Genomic DNA, 23,428 nt, shown 5'->3' on the forward strand with positions numbered 1-23,428 from the left:
TAACTGTGATATTCTAGTTATTTTACTGTCCTTTGACGACAGGTTTTTATAGGATATGCACATTTCATTTCAATATCAAACATGTTCTCGTCACGATATGGCTGGAATATTGCCGATGTGACGTTAACTACGAACTCACTCACTCACTTACAACGTCCAAACCACAGGAAAAGATGTATTTTGAGTGAAGGCAAATATTCTCGCCCATGGGCCAAAATGTCTTTCTCCCATGGGCGAGAGTTTTCAAAATTGCTCTCATTTAGAGGAATTAAGTCAAAATGAGTTGAAATTTCTGTCATGATATTCATAAATGTACTCTCATCCATTTACATCCTCCAAGTACTGGAAAAGATGTGTTTGGGGTAAAAAGGAAACATTCTCGCCCATGGGCCAAAATGTTTTTCGCCCATGGGTGAGATTTTGTTAAATAGCTCTAAATTAATGGAATTAATTCAAAATAAGTTGTATTTTGTGACATGATACTTATGAACATACTTTCATCCATTCACAACCTCCAAAACATGGGACAAGGTGTATTTTGAGTAAAAGTAAATATTCTCACCCATGGGCCAAATGGTTTTCGCCCATGGGCGAGGCGTTTTGAAAAATCACTCTTAATTAGCCGAATTAAGTCAAAATAAGCCTAATTTCGTGTCAAGACAATAATAAATACACGTTCATTTATTGAAAAGCTGCAAAGCCTGGAAAAAAACATGTAGTTCCAATGAAATTAAGTATTCTCGTCCATGGGCCAATATGTTTTTCACCCATGGGCGAGATTTTTCAAAATCGCTGTCAGTTAGCAGAGTCAAGTCACAACAAGCTGAAATTTGTGTCATGATACTTATCAACATTTTTTCATTCACTTACAACCTCCAAAACATTTATTCTGGATGAAATTAAACACTTTTGCCCATGGGCCTACCCACTGGCCACTGTTCGCGAGCGAGTTTAAATTTTGAGTTTTCGAAAAAATTTTTTTTCATTTTTCATCCTTAGCACACATACATAACAGCTGCCTGTTTAATTTTGCGAAATCCCTTGTGAGAGAGTGGCCACAGTGCTAAGAGTTCCTGGACTTTTGTGAGTCCAGAATTAAATTGTGACGTGTTGTTTTCAATTCCCTTTATGAGGATTTATACAACAAGATATCTTCTATTGTCCCGCCTCTAGGACATAGAATTAAACCGTTTATTTCTTCGGCCGGCATTGAGCTGGAAAACATAGCTCCATCCCGTCTTCTTTCTTCTCCTCCTTGGTAGATAGTTAGGCCACAAGTCGACCTAACATTTACTTCGTTTAAAAAATCAGAAACTAATGAATTACAATATAAACAAGAATATAATCAATTAAAAACTAAATATAGCAATTGCAAACCCTTATTTACAGATGGTTCCAAAGACGGTGGTGCAGTAGCTTGTGCCACTGTCATTGGATCCAGAACAATATCTTCTCGAATTCCAAATAACAGCTGCAGAAGCAAACGCCATATTAACAGCTCTCAAATATATTCACAACCACCCTAAACATAAGCAGTATATAATTTTTTCCGACTCACCTTCTTGCCTTCAGGGTATCAAAAATATTTCTTGTAAATATACACTTTTGATTGAAATTATTGAATTGAATAATAATCTTGCTACTGGCCAATACGACATCGTTTTCTGTTAGTTACCCAGCCACGTAGGCATTTCCGGGAACGCAATGGCCGATCTTGCTGCTAAAGCAGCACTCAACAAATCTGTGACACCACTTCTTATTCCATACTCTGATTACAAAGCTTGAATTAGAACTTACATCCGTGATCTGATGCAGACGAAGTGGGACACCCAAGTAGGTATAAATACATTACATGAAATAAAACCGTATATTGGTTACACCTACTTGGGTTGTCAGTCCAGATTTGAAGAGGTCATTATACGACGATGTCGTATTGGCCACACCAGGTATACGCATGAATATCTTTTGAAAGCCGAGGATCGTCCGTTCAGCATCCCCTGTGATGAAATAATCGCAGTCAAGCATGTCTTGCTTGACTGTGTTGAATATTCCATCACAAGTGACAATTATTTCAAACCAAGAACTATGAAGGACCAATACAATCACTGTAACTGTACTGTAAGTCCCCATGGCCTCTAGTATGGTGATCTACCTTTAGTTGTTGGTGATCTATAGCCTGTTTTTATATTGTATTGTCTGAATAGTGATATTAGTTTTAACGTTTCACGCTAGTTTTATTTCTTATTGTGATATTCTAGTTGTTTTACCGTCCTTCGTTGACAGGTTTTATAATGTACATATGGTCTTTTTCATTGTTAAATCTTCTCGTCATGATATGGCTGAAATATTGCCGATGTGACGTTAAATATTTAACTCACTCGCTCACTAAGTTGCAATCCTATTCTAGAGATATATGCTAGTTTTATTTCTTGTTACTGTGATATATACCAGCTGGGTTTTACTGTCTTTTGTTGACATTTATTCTATAATTCTATACTTAACTGTTCTCGTCACGATATGGCTGAAATATTGCCGAACCTCAACCAAGGGCAACAGTTGGATGACTGGTTGGATACAATGCTGAATTGCCGTAAAGTGCATCAGTTACATGAAAAGCAGTGAGCATTGGGTGCTTCACAAACAATGTTTGTGGCGGCTGGTTGACCTCCTCACCATATGATGCCATCCTGAGTTGTCCGGAAACGTGAGCAATCCCTCAGCTAGTATGCTTCCCTATATTTTCTGACAACTGTGTTGTGGTGGTTCATTTACAGACCAATTTCTTTAAAGGCCATATCCGAGATCTGACCGTCTGATAATCTTTGTAAGATGCTAGCAGACTAAATACCGACATGTGGCATGTGCACAAACCGCACTTGCGAACATCCCTGGGTTTACTTCTGGACATGGTTCTCAGGGAGTGTTTTGGACACACTTTCCAACAAGTACACTTGCAATAATTTCTTTAATGAACACCTTTATCATAAGTATCACGTATTGACAAACTATATGGATAGCAACGCGTTTTTTTCGTGAGTGCGACGTTTCGATACACATTCTTGTACCATTGTCAAGCACATTCCTGCTAAATTCTTTTAGCCATCCAGTTTGTCTATATTGTACTTACCAGCGTCTAAAATGTCACTCAAATTTGTAATATGTATCATCATAAGCAGGATGAATTTTGAGATAGTTCTGTTAGCGGTCAACATATTTAGGATGCTTAACATGAATCAGAATTAAAAAGCCTTCTGCTCAGTTCTTCTGCCGCAGAACTGTTAAAACCTTTTTAGTAAACTACCACTATTCGGATTTGATGACCAACCTATAGATCATGTTCATTTTACTTAGTAAGACAGGTAGTAGCAAATAGCAAGACAAATGGTAGTGGAACATGCAACATACACTGTTTGCATTATTAAAGAATGTGAACCAAACGTCAAATGGATATGAAAGCAAATCTTTTTAGAGTCTAAATAATAAGTGAAACACTGAGAATTAATGTCATTTTACCAAATAATGTCTTCTTTCTGGTTAAACTATCAAAGCTGTTCAGTTACTATTAAAACAATATAAAACTGACTGTTACTAAAAGTTTTACATATGATTATAGAAACGGAATTGTAGCCATGTTTCTTGACTGAAACAGTTAATGTATTCCTCTACCATTATATAACCCTTGCAGGGATCGCCTTTCAGCTTCTGTCGGAATAACAGTTGTAAATTCCGGATGTAAAACAGTAATATGTGAAGAGGTCCATATAGCTTTGTTCCTTGACCCACATGATGCAGCCTTTTGAAAGAGTAATCTTTGAGGAGTGGCAATTAAGTTTCGTTCTGATAGGCTGAACTTTCAAGGCCTCTTGTACGATGTTGTAGTTCGTATACTTCTCTTTCTTCATTTCGTGAACGGCGTTTCCTGAAACAGAATATCATAGGCTTGTTCCTTTCTTATTTAGATCACTTGCAACAATATTCCAGGGCCTAGATTTTCGAATCTCTCTTAGCGCTAAGATATAGGCGTAAGTGCCACACAGTAACATTAACTTACGACGATCTTAGTGCTAAGACAACTTCGAAAATCTAGGCCCAGGTGGACAACAGTGCAACATCAACAATTGCTTGACATTATGACCGTCGATCCACTCCACTGGAATACTAAGACATGCAAACAACCAAGTTAATGAGCCTCACCAACCTACCCCTGTACTCGCCTCGTACGACTGGAATAGCGTGCAGGTGTTCTAGCCCAGTGACGGAGTAACAATCTTATACACACATACTTATTTGTTACATGCATGAATCGTTAATCATTTGGCCCCTCAGAGGTATCATTAGTACAACATTGAGTGTCTCTAGCGTGGACATTATATCGCACTATATCCACAGTTTGAGGCATGCATTTGCAACGAAGCCTTTGCTTGTAAAAGGTATAAGAAAGTTTTATATTGAAAATAACCTTTGAATGTCCTTGTCATAGATGGTACTGGGCGTACTCACAGGTGCAGATGTAGAAGTATTGCGCTGACACCGATGAGGGCAACTATTATGACACCAGTCACTATCCCCGCCACCTGTGATGCATTGGGGGATGAACCTGGAACCATATATTCACAGATACACTGAGTTTTCAGGTCCCGTATTGATATCCAACACTCTCACGTATCACTTCTTGTCAGTGTAAATGAATGAATGAATGAATGAATGAATGAATGAATGAATGAATGAATGAATGAATTGCAACATCGAATACAGGAGAATGACATGTCAATGAAGCTGAGTTAACATGGCGGTTACTGAGTTCGCTAGCGAAAACCCCAAGAGGACTAGTAGGCACAATGGTATTCCTCATGCCGTGTCATCAGACGGTCATATACCTAAGATTGTTTTCCACCATATGGTGAAATGAGCTCTCCGATTGTACACAATATATACATTCAAATTCAGCATTGACGAGTTAATTATGCCCCTTATGCGCCTCGACACATCTACTCGTGGCTTTACAAACCACTGGGTCAGGGGTTGTTTGAAACAGCACCTGGCAACTTGTCACATGCATGCACATACTGGATTAGGACATTCTACTTGCCGTCATTGACAGTTGCAGTAAATACAAGGGATCTTTGTGGTCGTTTTCAATTCTTCACATGTCACCACCAACAATTCTATGACAACGGTTTGTGCGCAACCAAAAGTCATGACTTCAGTCATACAATGGTTATGTTTCTCGATGAGGGGGGAACCAACGGGTAAAAACTTTATATATAGTAATGGAAAAAAGTAACTGTAACACGTTCATTTCAACCTGAAATGCGCTTACGTTATGCCACGGTGTACAAAAAAACCCCATCGTCTCTCTCTCTCTGCACCGTATGCTGGGAACTAGAGTGGCACTGAATGAAATGACCAAACGTGTTGGTGTCCATCGTAACACGAAGTGAGAGAGTGAGTGAGTGAGATATGCACTGAAGTTACCTAAGGCATTCGGAGACAGACACACCAGCACGTTTGCATAGGGAGTCCATTCCCCGGCAGTGCTACAGGAGAGGGCCTTAGTGGACAGTGGTTGATATCCCTCATCACACGTCAGTGTGCACTGAGTGCCGGGCAGAAGGTCGGATCCTCCAACACAAACCCTTGGTAGAATGGTGCCATGACTTGGTTTTACAAGGAAAGGACACATCTGCCCTGTAAAAGAGAGTTATGGTACAGTGTTTGATAAAGTCGTTCCATTCCACCGGAACAGAAAACTGGTGTTATTTTGACCCTTCATAACGTCCTGTGAGAGATGTCAAGGGCCAAGATATTCTCTTTTTAAATGAAGAGTTCACAAAACTGTGCATTCGTGTTCATGGTGACGCTTTGTTCAGATGAAGTTCAACGTTACATGAGTAATTACACTAGGCTTTGCTTAGTTTCTCACTAGTGAAAAGAACACGCATGAAATGACTTCACATGTCACCTTAGCTAGGACATCATTTCCTTCAACATTCGTATGTTTGGATGTGCCAAAATGTGCCAGTTTGCTTAGTTTACATTTTGTATTGCTTCCTCAGGATCTTTGACACAGTAAATGAGGAGTAAAGACACCATTGGATGCATAAACATGTTGTTACATGTATTTAATATACATCTGTCAACGATCCGCGAAGGTCCCGGGGCAGAATAGGTCATCAGCAACCCATGCTTGCCACGAAAGGCGTCTATGCCTGTCGTAAGAGGCGACTAACGGGATCGGGTGGTCAGGCTCGCTGACTTGGTTGACACATGTCATCGGTTCCCAATTGCGCAGATCGATGCTCATGTTGTTGATCACTGGATTGTCTGGTCCAGACTTGATTATTTACAGACCAAGGCCATATAGCTGGAATATTGCAGAGTTCGGCGTAAAACTAAACTCACTCACTCACTCACATCTGTCAATGAAGACTGCGGGGGAATAGGAGCCCAGTATACACTTACTGGGTGTCACAATGCCGGGACCAGTGACATTTGTTTTGGTGCAGACTAGCTGTTCTCCGGACCAAGCACCCTTTTCACAACGCCTGATAGTCGTACCACTGAGAGGCGTGTAGCCCACGTTACACGATTGTTCACACAGCTCCCGATGACTGTAAGGCGTTTCACAACTCTGCAATTTGCCGTGGAGTGGAGTCGGTGGTGCTGGGCAGGTGATAGCTTTAGACAGACAGACAGGCATTTTTATTCCACCGGCCCAGAATACAATCATGATAATGTGTAACACAGTGCATTTGTCAGTATTTAAAGTTTGTGTCTATGGTAGCTATAAAGAAAATATTTCCCCATGACAATAAAGTGTAATATTTACAGCGTAATATTTCCATATCGCTGTTTCAGAGTTTCAGACGTAATTTAAAAGAAAACAGAACCCTTTTCAATAAACTGTTCTTTAAACAGGTAATATGTGAGTGAGATGTGTCAATTGTGGTCAGCAATCACCAGAACAGCTTGTTTGTCATAACGGATTTGTGTGCAGGGAAGTATAGTTTCATCAGTTCAGCTGTTCCATTGCGATTAGATCGATATTATCATAGATTAATATAATTAATTAGATACCTGTGCAAGTGGTACCATTCATTGTCCAATGAGCTGCACCGGCACTATCGACGTCACATGTTACGTTCCGTCGACCAGTCACAGCGAAACCTCCACGACAGTTAATGAGACAGGTGGACCCATAGAAAGACCTGCAGATGGATGAATCAATGTATCCATTTGCAGGGGGCTCGATGTCGGGGCAAGTCAGCACTACAAGCAACAAACAAGCAAAGTACATTCAGGAAATGAATGAAACATGTCGCTAGTGACTGTTATCCGGAAAACGCAAGTACTGCTTGTGCCAGCTATTTCAACCGCTCCCACCTGTATGCCGTTGTACGAAACAAACTTAGCACTAAGACTAACCTAAGCCTATGTTATGGTAAGGCTATTGGAGTTACTGTCATATTAACGCTAAGATCGCTTTGAACAACGGCACCCTGTGCTGCTAATGCCCGATATATCAACTGCTCTTATCCTGAGGACAACATGTACTGCTATTGATAGATATATCAACTGCTCTAACCTGTGACGGTTATCTTGAAGACAACAGGTACTGCTATTGCCAGATATATCAAATGCTCTAACCTGTGATTGCTATCCTGAAAACACAAGTACTGCTAATGTCAGATATGTCAACCGCTATCACATGTACTGCTAATGTCAGATATGCCAACTGCTCCCACCTTCGACAATTATCCTGAGGACACAAGTACTGCTAATGCCCGATATATCAACTGCTCTTATCCTGAGGACAACATGTACTGCTATTGATAGATATATCAACTGCTCTAACCTGTGACGGTTATCTTGAAGACAACAGGTACTGCTATTGCCAGATATATCAAATGCTCTAACCTGTGATTGCTATCCTGAAAACACAAGTACTGCTAATGTCAGATATGTCAACCGCTATCACATGTACTGCTAATGTCAGATATGCCAACTGCTCCCACCTTCGACAATTATCCTGAGGACACAAGTACTGCTAATGCCAGATGCATCAACTGCTCTCGCCTTTGACAGTTATCCTGAAGGCACACATACTGCTAATGCCAGATATATCAACTGCTCTCGCCTGTACTGCTAATGCCAGATATATCAACTGCTCTCACCTTTGACAGTTATCCTGAAGGCACAAGTACTGCTGATGCCCGAGACATCAACTGCTCTCACTGTAACTGTGTATACTCCATCACCAAGATTAACCGGTGGTGTGTGACTCTGATATATGCTCACTCTCTCGCCAGTGTTATCGGTTGCTACTGGATGTGTCCAGTTGACGGTTGCTGTTTCATATCCTTGAGGTGCTTTGACATCTACGTTCCGTGGGCATGTGATGCTAGGACCTTGTGTGTCTAATAATAACAACATATCATGTCATATGAAATATAACATCTTGGCTCATTTTAATGTCTGGAAAATGATGTGATTTTTTATGTTGAAAATCATTACACAGAAACTGGTTATCTCGTCAAGACGTTCTTTAATGTACTGCAACATGGATGTTTCGACGTGGATCAAGGTGCCCGTCTTTTATTGACGTTGTGTCTGCTGATGAAGATACGCTGGTTCGTATGAACTAGACACGATAATGTCATAATGACATAACGTGAATATTGGTGTGAACTTTTATATACTTCATAAATGTAGGATTTTTCTTTACACGAGATTTATGTCCTGGTACTCCTTTGGGTTTAATATACATTCAGAGTCGATAGAACATGTATCGCACCAACTATGCGTACACAATGGATACTTAAATCACTGACTGGTTGTTACTGATCGTGTATTACACAGAGGGTGGTTGATGTATTGGTGACATTAAGTGACGTCAAAGCTCTCGGCGACGTAAGCATATGAAAGTCAGTTTCTTGAACATGCCCAATTATATTAGCGAACGCGGTGATACTGGCATTATGATCATGATGCCCCCGCTACTGGTAACATTTATACATGTATACATCAACCTCTAATCATGAATACCATTGATCGTATCTGTATTTCACACTCAAGGTATTGAACACATTGACCTATAGCACCCAGTCTTTTAGCTCTGGTGTTCTGGATATTGAACATTTTTGCACATGCATGTGTTTTGTATCTTTAGCTCTGGTGTTCTGGATATTGAACATTTTTGCACATGCATGTGTTTTGTATCTGAGACAAGGGGATGAAGGATATTTGCATCAGTGTCTCACCCTGACATGTAAATGGAGCTCCCAGGTTGTTCCACTGCCCATTGCTCATACACTGTAGGTTTGACTGACCAATTAGAGAAAAGCCTGGCATGCAGGTGACTGTGCAGTACTTCCCCACCGGAGCTTCTACCTGTGTGCAGTTGCGTGGGGATACGGATCCGTACTTTGGAGAGGAAAGTGCCGGACACGGCTTTGCTGAAAAAAAAATACATTATCCATGATAACCAGCGTGAAAACATAGTTACACAGAGGAGTACAATGTAATAATATCACAATATAAATGCAGTTTAACAGGACAGTTATTCAGGGAACCACTATTCATGGTGAAGAGTTAGATTTAAACATCTTTAAACATCTATATTTAACCGTTTGAATGATACTTTGCTACAACTTCCTTCACGCAAAACAACTCACTTATGCCACAGGTGAGGCCATCAGGCTGAAGGGTGAGGCCGACTGGGCAAACACAGTAAAACCCGTTGTTAGGATTAGGCAAACAGATATGGCTGCACCCACCTCGACCATTGCTGCACGCATTACTACCTGAATTAAAGTAAATGCTAACAGGTCACTATTGCAGTATGATAGCTTTAAAAGGTTTGGTCATCACTGCATTCTTTAATTGCTTAGTAATGTACTACCTGCCTTGGATATAGTCCATATTTAATATTTAACGTAAGCTGTGTGGATCCAGATATTAATACCTCTACACAGATACATGTTTTCTTGAAAGTGTCGAGAGCATACAATTAGTACCTGAATTGTTGATAATAATATGTGTAGTAGTTTGAAAGGGTCTGCAAATAAATAAATAAATAAATAAATAAATAAATAAATAAATAAATAAATAAATAAATAAATAAATAAATAAATAAATAACCAGAAACAAGAAACCGGTTTGAAACTAGAAATTTACATTGACACATGTCAGTGTGTTGTTGTACATATCAATAAAAATAACAGTAAGTCTGACAGTCGTTCTAATTATGTTTTCAACCCAGTTAAACGTTTTGGGACATTTGGAACATGCGTCGTTACATATATTACAGTTTAAGCCATGACATGTGATCTGGTCATACAAATTACAACTTACTTCATTCCGACTTGATACCGTCGTGTGACATTAACGTGACAAATGCCTGTTCATCGAACTGGTTGCGCTCCCTGCATAACGCAGTGACGCACAGACGGCTTTCGGTATTTTTTGTTTTAACTATCCAGATCAAAATACGCCCATACGTTTTATTTTATGGACTCGTCTTTGAGTGAATTCTCAGTTGTCAATCTGTTTCTACTATGAAATAATGATTAGCAGTTCGAAACCGCATTATTGGGTGTGAAATGTGCATAGAGAGAAGCAGATAGGGTTCGAAAGTTACGAGTTACGGGCTAATGCATACAACTTAACTCCATGTTCGTATAAATTGATCTTTTAGTGTAGATTCTACTCTAGAGACCAACCAATGCCTGCAGACTTTAACAACTTTGTAAAAATCCCCTTTATTGATTTTTCCTACCCTTCAATACAATGCAGCCACACATTTTGATGAGTTAACTATTTACTCTAGGTGGTAATAGCAACAGTACCAGATGAGCTAAAGAATTCATATCACAAAGAACTCAGTATGTCAGTGTCAGTGGCTATTAATCTTCTTTTCTCTCAACCTCCACAGCAGCTCCAGTCTTCAGTCTGGATACCGATGACTGTCATTAAATGACGTGTTTACAGCGAAATTCGCAGATGACGCCGTTGATGCTGGCCTTATGTCTGATTCTGAACATATTAACTCACTCACTCTCACACTCTGATTCTGAACGTAATCATCGCCGAGGCATTGAAGAATTTCTAATGAAACTAAGGAAATGGTGGTTGATTTTCGGAGAAAACGAAACCGCTACAGCCACTTATATATGTGGCAAAGCAGAAATTGAAAGAGTGGACCATTACAAAAATATCGACTTCAGTTTACAAAACATGTCAATCACATTTAAAATAGGCCATAGACAACTTTATTACCTTCACCGCTTAAGAACGTTTCTGTTGACAAAACCAAAATGGCTGTTTCTTTTCTTTTTATCAAACTTCTGTACAAAGTGTGTTGACCTACAATGTTTCTATGTTGAAATGAGGGTCTGTTTGCTCGCAACAAAAACAAACTTTTAAAAATTGTTAATGCTGCTAACAAACTTACTGGAGTGCCTTACGAATATATTCCTTTTATGTATGAGGGCCAGGTTGTCAAAAGGCAACTGGAATTAGATTTGATAAGTCCCATATTTTATTTCAACATTTTGAACTTCTTTCTTCTGGATGCCGCTTTCGATTACTTTCCCTCAAAACAAACAGGGCAGTCCATCCAGCATTCGTTGATGCAATACATATTTTAAATCATCATGTGATTAACAAAATAAATTATGAGTATGTGCTTCATTCTATTGAATCATGTCAGTTTCTTCGTGGATATGAGTGTAACCAGCATTAATTTTATGCATGTAATTATTCAGTATATTTTGGCTTGTGTAAATATTCATTTTGAGACCGTTTGGCACATGGCAGACAGTCAGTCTGTCAACGTAATCCAGTAATTAGAGTTTTCTCCCCTTATCGAGTCCAACTGAACCGAACTCATGCTCGACTACTCGAGTACCAGTGGAATCTCCACTGACCAAGACCGTTTTACAGAAAGACAGTGATAAACAACAATCACTTATACTACTCAAACAGTGGTCAAATTAACTCCCAAATTGCACATAAGCTACACAGAGCTGTACATGCCTTACGATTCGTAATTGGCTGCCCCGATGAAACCTGCGTGCCCGTGGAAGTACAGCCGCGATATGTCAGTCGACGTTTGGAAAAAGTTAGGCTTGCATCAAGGTTTACTTTGACATTCCTTGACAAGCTCAAGTGAGTGTGACGTGGACAGAATGAGCATTTCATGTTTTCAATAATAAACAGCCCGATCGTTTAGGAGTGGTTCAGTAAAGGGATGGGATCACTGATTACTTTACGTAGTATTCGCAGACGCGTCACTGGGCAGCATTACCGTGGTCCATTTGCGAGCCGACATACGTACGTCATTTTGAGTTTGTCCCGGTGACACTCTTAAACTACTATTTAGCTCATTAAAGTTAAACATAAATAGATGTGACACCTTTTTATTGAATAATACCTAGTTCCTTTTTCTTGGATAATTTTTTTACACATACCATCATAAATCTCTGCTGTTGATAAGGAAATCCTCACAGACCCAAACTTAAATATAAAGAAAAATCTTACATAACTTAATTTGTTTTGGTAACTTGGCAGCTGCCTGGAGAACAGGTCGAAAACAGCATGTTACTGAACTTCATGAAAAGAAACGCATCTGTTGTTGAAAAGGTCCCTTTTGGAGGCTCGTTGAGGTGTTAAAGCCATATGTGGGACAAGAAAGTTCATCAAACATGCCGGTTTCGCCACTAACCCAAGCACCATTAATCATAGATGCAATGTCTAAAGTACCTTGTTTACCTTAAGGCTGAATGTCTGAGCGACATGTCCTGCCCATGGAACCAATAAAACCTGATTATGACCCTTTCGTAGAATAATAGCCCATTTTTCAGGAAGGACTGCACAATTACCTGGCCTTGTTTGAGACGGTGTACACGTATATCTGTCTAATGCCACTTATATTCAAGCCGCTATGTCATGAGCTTTTATTAGACCAGTTGCTTGTTTGCAAACACTTTTTAAAGATCACTTTCGGTTATCAAAGTTTCTCAAAAAGTTTGTAAAATCGCAATAAAAAACGACTTCGGATTACCGCCTATTACGTGACATGACGTCAAATATGACTTTGCCGATGGCTCCATCTTTGGTTGTGTTTGACAGTGACCGTGGATTCTGAATCTGTAATAGACGTTTCCGACGTCATTTTTTACCTGGAACTTAGACCGTACCAAACGAGTTGATTTTAGATCGTGCAGGAGGAACTTCCAGGGAAGATGAAGACGGAGAATCCATCGAAACGGAGGCACCAATTTGTTTCAGTTCAATTCAATTTATTCATTCGGTAGCTTGCCCATGTTACCCAAAGCGCAATTGACTGTGAAGACATAACCGTAACACGTGACAAGAAGAACATATGTCCATCTTCATGAAAAGGAAAACACATGTTTCATGAAAACTGCGACAGAACTTAGGATTTGGGTATTTTTTGCACCGAAAACAAACAGATAATATGTAATTATTTTGTTCGGATATCCGCATATCTTCATCGTCGAGAAATCCTAGATTACATACATACATACACACACACACCACGCGCGCGCGCACGCACGCACGCACACACACACAGAGATACATACATACATACATACATACATACATACATACATACATACATACATACATACATACATACATACATAGTGCATAGAGGGATGTTTTCATAGGCACAGTGTCTGTTTTCTTCTCGAATCAAGGCGTTATCACTTAGTGCTGTAAGGTATATTTCAGGCTGTAATAATGATTTGACAGTTGAGTAATTCGGTAAAAATGTGGATGTACAAGAGGGTCATGCCAAATCTAGGAATATACATATATTTTACTGATTCTTTGAGCAAAAGTGCCGTTAAACATTTGTATTTGTCCTGCATCTTGCGCTAGCCAAACATATGAAACACCACTTGTGAAAAAAGTGACGTACATTTGAAACCCATGTATACTTACCATTTTCATCAAGTTTTTTGAGGAATAAATAACACTGGTGAGGTTGGCGGTGTGATTCCATTCTTAATATTTTTTACAAAACCTTTCCAAAACGTATTTGAGGAGACACGTGCGTGCATCTGCTACACCCAACCAATATTGTCTTATTTGATGCACATTTGTAAACAAAGACAATATAATGTAGTTTGTACCTTTTCTATTCATCCGTAATACCTAGCCCCCCAAATTCCTGAACCATATAGTAATAGAGGCATGATTATACTGCAAAATGTTTTACATGCAACTGTGGAGGAAATATGCCTGCTATTGCAAAATATCACACACACACACGTACGCACGCGCACACACACACACACACACACACACACACACACACACACACACACACACACACACACACACACATGCCAATCTCGCCCCATTTACCCGCTCACACAAAAATGGGCTGTTCAAACAGATGGGTTACGTAAATAATGTTACTAAAGTTCACAGAGATGTTTTCGTTGTACTTTGATATAGTCTTAGGTGTGAAAGTAAGCGCGGAACATTTCTCTTGCCAAAATCTGTCTTTTACTTGGAATACGACTGAAATGGTGGCTCTGTTCATTGTTCGATGATTCCCTGCAACTCCAGGCAAGAGAACAAACCATTGAGCGCTAGGTCATTGGACTCTAGTCACATCTGATGTCAGGAGCGGAAAGGTCACATGACTTCCAGAGGACTCTGCATAATGGCCGAAGCTCAGATAACAGAAACTGTGTTTCTGTTTCGATTAGGACGTAAATATGCATAACTTGTAATTAAACTTTGGGTATATGTTTTTGATGACTTTCTCTTTCACTCAGCAAATTATTGCATATCACTCATATTCTCCTTTGAGGATTATGGTAACGCTGACCAGTTAAGTTGGCCTTGAAATTCCACTGAATCCGATAATCAGATCTATGTTCTCGCAGCAGCTAAACTGAGAACATCCCATTTCTGGTTTGAGAGTTAGCCTTTTTCAGTTAAAGCTGGATGACTGGCGGTTTAGTATTTGAAAATAAACAGCTTCACGCAAATATTAATAATATTCTTAAAGGTGTTCGCTAAAGTAACTATATTAACATTTGAATCAACATAATCACGTTTCTACATGAGTGAAAACGAACATATTCGTTCAAAAGGAAACACTGCAGCAGAGACATTAAAATGTCACTTTGCTTTAGTCTCATCGTGAGGATACGGGTGGAATTTCGCCACGTACCTGATGGACCCCATCCGTCTCTGTGGTAGTGGATGTCGTTAAGACGCCCAAACCCACCTGGCCCCAACGTTGTTGTTCCATTGCCGTCATCGTTCATCCGAAACACACTTCTGCATATAAATAATACAACTTTGTTGTCATCTATTAATATGTACTGCCCTATCCATCAAAAGTTTGGACTCACCCAAAGTACTCACTATATGCTATACATATACATGTGGTTACATCGGAGATGAATTTCTGTACTAGCTTAGGGAACCAACTGCGAACCTTATACAGATGATTTGCATGATGATCATGCATCAAACTGCATCATGTGCAAATATAGTGCACGTGAACAGCTGCGTTTTCGTGTAAAGCATTTCAGTGTATGACAAATAATCTTATCAACGTTTTTAATACGCCAGTTTATTTGCAAAGATTACCCTTAAACAGTATGGAATATTTTGCAAATTCTAGTTCAGAACAGTTAACTGAAATAAGAGGTTAAATTTACACTAGAGACTCTAAATGTTTTATAAATGGTATATGATACTGTTCCAGTTTTACTATTGTTTCATACTAATTTTGCTGTCTGTTGTCAAATTAGACAATACGATTAAAACCACACGATCAACTTTGATACACATATTCCATATACTGTAACCAAATTACGTGCAAGCATGTTTAATATATAAGTAATCAGTTAAGGAAATAGTAAAGTTATACTATGAGAGTGAAAAGTCTGTACTTCATGCAGGTTAGAGGTTGAGGTTGGATACCAAGAAATAACCACTCAATTCTGGTGACGGACAAGTGTTTACTGAAGCTCTGATTCTACCTTCTGATTGGATGAGTTGGTGACAGACAAGTGTTTACGGAAGCTCTGATTGTACCTTCTGAATGGTTAGGCTGGTGAAAGACAGGTGTTTACTGAAGCTCTGATTCTACCTTCTGAATGGGTAGGCTGGTGAAAGACAGGTGTTTACTGAAGCTCTGATTCTACCTTCTAAGCGGGTGAGTTGGTGACAGACAAGTGTTTACTGAAGTTCTGATTCTACCTTCTGAATGGGTAGGCTGATGAAAGACAGGTGTTTACTGAAACTCTGATTCTACCTTCTAAGCGGGTGAGTTGGTGACAGACAAGTGTTTTCTGAAGCTCTGATTCTACCTTCTGAATGGGTAGGTTTTGACCGACATGTGTTTACTGAAACTGTCATTATACCTTGACTGCAACTAACCTAAAACTTACTAAGGAAAAAATAGCGGCTCTCTTTATTGGTACAAAACAACAACTCAGGAAGTCAAATGTTATATTAATTGCGGCTTCAAGCACAGATATTACACTAGCACACGTACTAAATGATCTTGGAATGCTCTTAGATCCCAGTCTGTTCATGGAAGCCCAGATAAATAACCTGTGCAGAACATGCTTAGCTCATCTTTAGTGATTGGCAACATCCGTCCTCTAATTACCACAGAATCTGCTCATTCCCTTGTCCATGCACTAATTCTCAGCAAACCACATTACTGTAATAGTCTCCTCATTGACACTCCCTGCTTGACAGAACACAAAAAATCCAAAATACAGCAGCACGCATCGTCAGCCCCAAGCATAGCCACATTACCTCAGTTCTAAAGCAGCTCCACGGTTACTTCAAGATTCTCTGCTTCACATACAAATCCCTTCACGTCAGTCTCCAACCTACATTTCAGATCTGATCAACCACTTCAGTCCAGCTCGTGGACTTCGCTCGCAGCAGCAAAACCTTCTGACAGTGTCAAACTACAAACTTGAAACCTTTGGATACTGAACTTCTCCTACACTTCCTCTGTCTTGTAGAACTCTATTCCCTTTGACCTAAAACACTTTGAATCTCTGGGCTCTTATAAATCAAGTCTCAAAACCTACTTCTTTGCTCAGTATTATCACCACTAGCCTTTATTGTTTATGCGCGATAGATAGATAAATAGATTCCTTTTACAGCGGCTTACAATAATTATTACTTTTTCACACACATCATCCCTTTCTTGTTCCATAATACACTCTATTGGACATTCCCCAAGTGGAAACGCAAGAACAACATCATCGTCTTATCCCAGATCTTAACAAAAGTAGCTACATCCAGAATATTACATATGGAGTTAAAGAGTTCATTTCGGCCATTCATATTAATCGCACAGGACATAAACACATGCTTTACAATATCATTGGAGACAGTTCTACAATAACATTCCCTTGAAACGATTTCAGTTGATCCATAGAATACAAGTCTTGCAATATAAGTGAACTGGTCATTCATCTTTGTGACTAGCATCCAGTAATAATGTTCCTTACTGGATCTTATACTGATATGTCTTGACAGACTAAGCCTTGAGTTAAGGTGGACATAAAATAGGTTGTCTCGATGAGATTTAGTGGTGTCATTTACGGTCCTGGGCCAGTTTTTCTTATTAGTAAATCGACTATTATTGACATGGTTTGCTAGTATATCGTTTAGGTTATATTTGTGTACAAGTACAGCATATTATATATCGGAGATTTTATACTACATGCGTTGCATGTAGAACTATCCGAACACATAAATTGACCAAGGCGAAATAGAAACATTACATAGTTGTGCTCCATAGTTACAAAACATAGTTATACTTTGCATTACATAACTTAGGCAGAGTGTTTTGTTTTGTCTATATAGTACCGTAGTGGCATAATGCCGATGGCATCCAATACAACAATATTGGGATTGCGCTTGTGTACTTTTTATAAACAAAAATGTCATTGTACAACTTCGACCATTCATACTCTTTAAGAGCCCCATACGTTGCATCCATAGAGGTTACATGATAAGATTACCCTCTTCCAGATACGTGCTGCAAATATAGGATTAAGACCACCAAAATACAGTCCATTTTCATGATTAGTTTTCATGAGCACTCGTAACTTTTCACATGCAGATTTGGTACGTTCAAACGATGATTTGTTTGTACGTATATATACGCCTGCATATCTTACAAATTTTCTGCATGGAACATGCACATCACCAGCTGATACATTACTCATTTTAAAGTTATCGTTTGAGCATTCAAAGTGTAGTATCGCACTCTTGCATACAGTGCACTTTAGCTGCCATATCTGCACATACTTTCCAGCGACATTGAGAAGATTTTGCAGGCGTCTGGTAAAGCAAGACACCACAGTAGTGTCGTCAGCAACAACTATTCCAGGGCATTTACCCCATGGCAGGATTAAGCCAGAGTCTGAATTCCAGGGTTCATACAGGAGGTCATTAACTGAATAATGTCAAGAGCCAAGCCGACCAACTCCTTGATTCACGGGGAATACATCTGATTTAAAGTGATTTTAAACTAAAATTCATCGGTACGCTTTCGGCGCAAATATACTATATGCTGGTGACGGACGTGTGATTACTAAAGCTGTGATTCTACCTTCTGTAGGACTGGACTGGTGACGGAGGTGTTTACTGATGCTGTGATTCTACCTTCTAAATGGGTAGGATGGTGACGGATAAGTGTTTTCTGAAGCAGCGATTGTACCCTCTGAACGGTTGGGCTGGTGACGACATGTGTTTGCTGAAGCTGTGGTCGCATGTATTCAGTGCTTACCCATTTCACCTATCGTAAAAAGGACAGTGAATGAGTTATTTTGCTGATTAATGACTGGATATACCTACTGTTGGGACCAGTCGGTAAAGAAGAGGTAGCCACAAAAATACACAATGTCAAAATATTGAGATCCAACACTGGAAGACAGAACGACACGGTGGCGTCCGTCAAGGTGAGACTTTTCTATTGTTCCAGAACCCTCATCACACCAGTACAGCTCATCACCTGCAAAGGCAACGAACAAAAACATACCATGAAATCAATTAAGATACAAGTCAATACAATGACAATGTCCGTAAGTAAGCTGATACGTATGGCCAATTATTAAGGCTGTTAGGTCTCCTTCACTTCGTTCAGCATGCATGTGCAGAACGTACCTGCAGGCCACCTTCTGACCAGGTGCAATCAGGAAATAAGTGAGAGAACTCACCAATCAAATCTGACATTTGAACATTCAGCTCAGGGGATAAATGTGACAGTTTCTCATAATGGTGAGCTAATACATAAGAATTTCTTGACTTTGGTGAAACATTATCACTATGGTCATCAAACTTCACATTGCTAACACCATCATCAATATTATCACCATTGTCTTTAGTACAATCAGTAACTTGGGAGAGTGTGACAATAATATTGACCTGTGTGGTTTCTATCCTGTCAGTAGTAACTAAGGGTCGCCAGGCACCCCTTTTGCTGGAGCAAGTTGATTGGATGATCCAAATATATAGCCCGTCACACGCAAGATGGAGTGAAAGGTGTGTCTTTTTTAATGCAGAAAACCTCTTTGATAAGAAAGCAAAAACCAAAGGGTGATGCATCAATGAAGGTATAGCACACTGTCATGACTGTGCAATTCAAAAGGGGGCGTGCAGGAACAAGGCAGTCATATCACCCCTGCTATAACGCTGAATTGCAGTCGGATTTCAAATCACCTGCGCTCGGCAGAGCGTACCACTTTTGTGAACCATTTGTAAAGAAAAAGTATGCTGAATATTATTCAGCTCTGTCCCAACTCGGAGAATTGATGTTTCAAAATTATATCATGCCAGAGTTTTCCTTTAAACATGATGACTTTAAACCGTGTCACATGGTGTATACAGTTAACTTCAGAGTGTGTTATTTTAAAAATAGATATAGAAATAGAACCATACGTTCAACAGAAAAAACTGAGTGAGTGAGTTTAGTTTTACGCCGCACTCAGCAATATTCCAGCCATATAGCGGCGGTCTGTAAATAATCGAGTTTAGACCAGACAATCCACTGATCAACAACATGAGCATCGATCTACTCAATTGGGAACCGATGACATGTGTCAACCAAGTCAGCAAGCCTGACCACCCGATCCCGTTAGTCGCCTCTTACGACAAGGATAGTCGTCTTTTATGGCAAGCATGGGTTGCTGAAGGCTTATTCTAGCCCGGGACCTTCACGGGTCAGAAAAAAAGATGATTAGTCCATGTAGCAGTGAGACAGCTTGAAAATCTTCGTCATTTTGGAAGAGACAGCAGCAGGAGTAATGTAGTTATTCTGCCTGTTGAAAGAGTTATGTCATGCTCCGCTCATATTGTGTAGCACAACTGACAGAAATTCACATGCTGGAAACATCAACCCTTCTAAAAAATGTAAAACCTTGTCGTCACGTACAAAATAACGATAAAAAAGTTTTACTAAAAGATAAAATAAAAAACTCAAAATATCAGTGTGGGTTTGGAAATAACTAACTACATCTGCAGTCGTAGATCGTATCTAGAGAGTGTGATCAGACTTCAACCATGACTGTCTCTGTAGATTGTCTTTTTGTGTAAACCTATGCCCACAGTGCAGACAGGTAGTCACTCCCATCTTGATTAGCAGGATTCAGGCTTTCTTTTATATTGCTGATGTTTCAAGTCAGCTGCTGCACGTTTCAAAGCAGCTTTTGCACAATTCACTACAGCTTGTATCTCTGACATATATCATATTTTCATGGGTTGGTGTGGTGTCGTCTGTCCCATCTGTGTTGTCACCGTTTTCGCTTTAGCTGTTACCTGTCTCTTCTTTGTCTTCTGTGTGGTCTTCTTGGGTACTTGTGGTTTCTTTCTCTGTTGTCATTTTCTGAACGTGGTCTTCCTAAATATACGTTTAGGATCAAGTCAAGACGCACTTCATGTTGTTCACGGCCGATCCGTTTGCTGGTGAGAGTGAAACTACCGTAAAGATTATACAGTCTTACACATTAAGGAAGGAATCTTAGAGGACATTCTTTTATTCACATCACACCTGTGGTAATGGTATAAAAAGCGATGATTTGTGAATTTTAATTTAATAAGGCAATGCACACAGGTATATAATCCTTGATGATCTTCACTGTTGGTATCCACAGGCAGCAGACCAGAACATGCGTCAAACAGGTAACACATCTTGAACTGAACTGTAAGAACTCTCAAAGGACATTGGAACATGCGTAAAAGCCCCTTATGTTCATATCTGTATGGATAGATGGGTGAAAACCTTGCTGTAGTAGATCTTCTCTCTGCATGTCCGCATATTCTTAACCTCTACACGTCTGTTGCTTCCGTCTCTCTCTCTCTCTCTCTCTCTCTCTCTCTCTCTCTAAATGGCGATGACTTTCATGGTGTTATATATGTGCTATATGAAATGAACATGCTTCTATCCATGGGCATTTGAGCCATACTCTGACTGAAGTAAGTCATGCTCTGAATGCAGTCTTGAAGTAAAACTAAAACCTGAAACATAGTTTAGTTTACACGGTTAAAACTCAAATCGTATAGTAACGTTACACAAAAAAGAAAAGCTTGCATGAAATGTATAATAGAGCACCTTCTTTACAAACGGTTGACAAAAGTGGTATGCTCTGTCGAGCACGGGCTATTTGAAAGGACGGGGACATGTGAGTTGTCAAGTGCACTCAATTCAGACTGGGTTGACCCCTTACTTACTACTCCTGTCATGATATTTCTTAATCATGTTTACATGATACAACCTCTACAACCAGGCATCAGGATGACATAGTCTGTGTGGTTAGCCATCTTCTGCACTTCAATATCCTCACCCTGCGCACTAATAAGCTGAAGAAAGAATGTGATCACTATCTGATAAACTATCAGACTTATCAAGAAGATCTGAAGAGATACTACTCTTTGAAGATAAGTCATCAGTCTCTACCTCAAAAAAGAATGATCCATGAAAGTAGCTGGCAAATCATAAGTGGAATCATTCGGCAGAGAAGTTTTGGAAGAAATGCCTTTCGACATTGAACGAGTCACTGCACAAGAAGGAAAATAACCTGAAATTCATTCTCAAACGTTTCTAACCGAACACTCCAGAGGGACGGTGACAATTGGATCAGCACCAACTTCTGCCCCCATTAGATCATTTCCAATCAATACATCGACATCGGAGAGAGAGCACCCACTTTCGCCTCACCAGGAATCAGATCTGAAGTCAAATTCTTAAGATGGAGAGGAGCAGAAGAATTGCCACCTAGGCCCTGAAGCAAAACATCTGAGCTCGCTGATGACTCATCGGAAAAAGGCAAAATATCCTTCAAAATCAGAGACTGAAGACCTCCAGAAGGGCCCTCATGATAATAACTGTCCACGGGGTAGAATTATCTCCCATAAGTGACACAGAACCCTTAGAAACAAAGGATAAAAAGTCCTTCCGAACTACAGAATCTGGGGACTCTGAAGAAGAAAGGCTAAGGTGCGATGAACACAAAAGAAATTGGGGAACCTGCAGCATGATTATTAAACTGGAGTTTGTAACATGCAGAAATCAAATGACCTGGCTCCTTACAATATGCACAAACAGGATCAGAACCACTTAATAATCTTAGGCTTGGAATGAAACGTATGTGACTGCTTGCTACAAGAACTTGAGCCTGTTCTAACACCACTGTAACCTGCATGTCCTGAAGTCTTACACGACGAAAAGCTCTTTGGCCAGAAAACTTTGTATTGCCCGGGGACCTAAAAGGGTTCTTGTCAAACAATAGTCATCTGGCAACATCGCTGCCTCATGTAAGTCATCACCCTTTTGTTCACCCAAACGCCCTTTAAGATCAGAATGAACACTCTGCTTAAAAAAAAAACTAACTGTCTCAAATCATCAAAATCTGTGACTCCCTTAGACCAACACCACTTATCGAACAATGTTTCCTTTTCTGGAGCGAAATATACAAATGTCTCATTGTCCCTTTTATGAGCATTTCTGAACTTCTGACGATAGGCCTCAGGCACCCATAAGTCTGTAAACGTGTGCTCTTTCTCCTTCTCCATTGCAAACTTTTTCATTTTCCCTTTCATTTCCAACTGATCTTAACATTCCTCTTAACTCCCTCATCAATTAAGTGACACAGCAGAATTTTCAAAGTCTGTAAATTTCTAACTGAGGGTTTGGCATCCAGTTTGAATTGTGCAGAAACTTGCAGTTAATCTGATTTTAGCAAATGACTAACTGTCTCAGGGTCAGGGGACAATAGAAACTTCTACAGTTCAAGCATCATTTTGCTGGTTTCACAATGAACTTGTAGCAAAACTGACCCCCAAAATTAAACAATAAAACTAAATGAATAAAAGAAAAATAAATAAAAGACGAAATAAACTT

The 23,428-nt window shown here is 39.6% G+C and overlaps 1 protein-coding gene across 1 annotated transcript in view; it reads right to left on the reverse strand.

Moving 5' to 3' along the window:
- Window positions 1-2,951: 2,951 nt before the first annotated feature.
- The window catches only part of LOC137271805 (deleted in malignant brain tumors 1 protein-like), a 96,097-nt gene continuing 75,620 nt past the window's right edge, over window positions 2,952-23,428 (reverse strand). The window contains exons 38-47 of the mRNA XM_067804205.1: window positions 18,889-19,045; window positions 15,218-15,327; window positions 9,675-9,803; window positions 9,261-9,455; window positions 8,175-8,417; window positions 7,078-7,269; window positions 6,463-6,678; window positions 5,476-5,688; window positions 4,501-4,597; window positions 2,952-3,919 (exon numbers count right to left, since the gene is read on the reverse strand). Of these exons, the coding sequence (XP_067660306.1) occupies window positions 3,826-3,919; window positions 4,501-4,597; window positions 5,476-5,688; window positions 6,463-6,678; window positions 7,078-7,269; window positions 8,175-8,417; window positions 9,261-9,455; window positions 9,675-9,803; window positions 15,218-15,327; window positions 18,889-19,045 (1,646 nt within the window). The 3' untranslated portion in view covers window positions 2,952-3,825. The remainder of the gene's footprint in view (window positions 3,920-4,500; window positions 4,598-5,475; window positions 5,689-6,462; window positions 6,679-7,077; window positions 7,270-8,174; window positions 8,418-9,260; window positions 9,456-9,674; window positions 9,804-15,217; window positions 15,328-18,888; window positions 19,046-23,428) is intronic.

Source organism: Haliotis asinina, chromosome 2 (genome assembly GCF_037392515.1).
Source record: "Haliotis asinina isolate JCU_RB_2024 chromosome 2, JCU_Hal_asi_v2, whole genome shotgun sequence".
Classification (NCBI taxonomy): Eukaryota; Metazoa; Mollusca; class Gastropoda; order Lepetellida; family Haliotidae; genus Haliotis; species Haliotis asinina.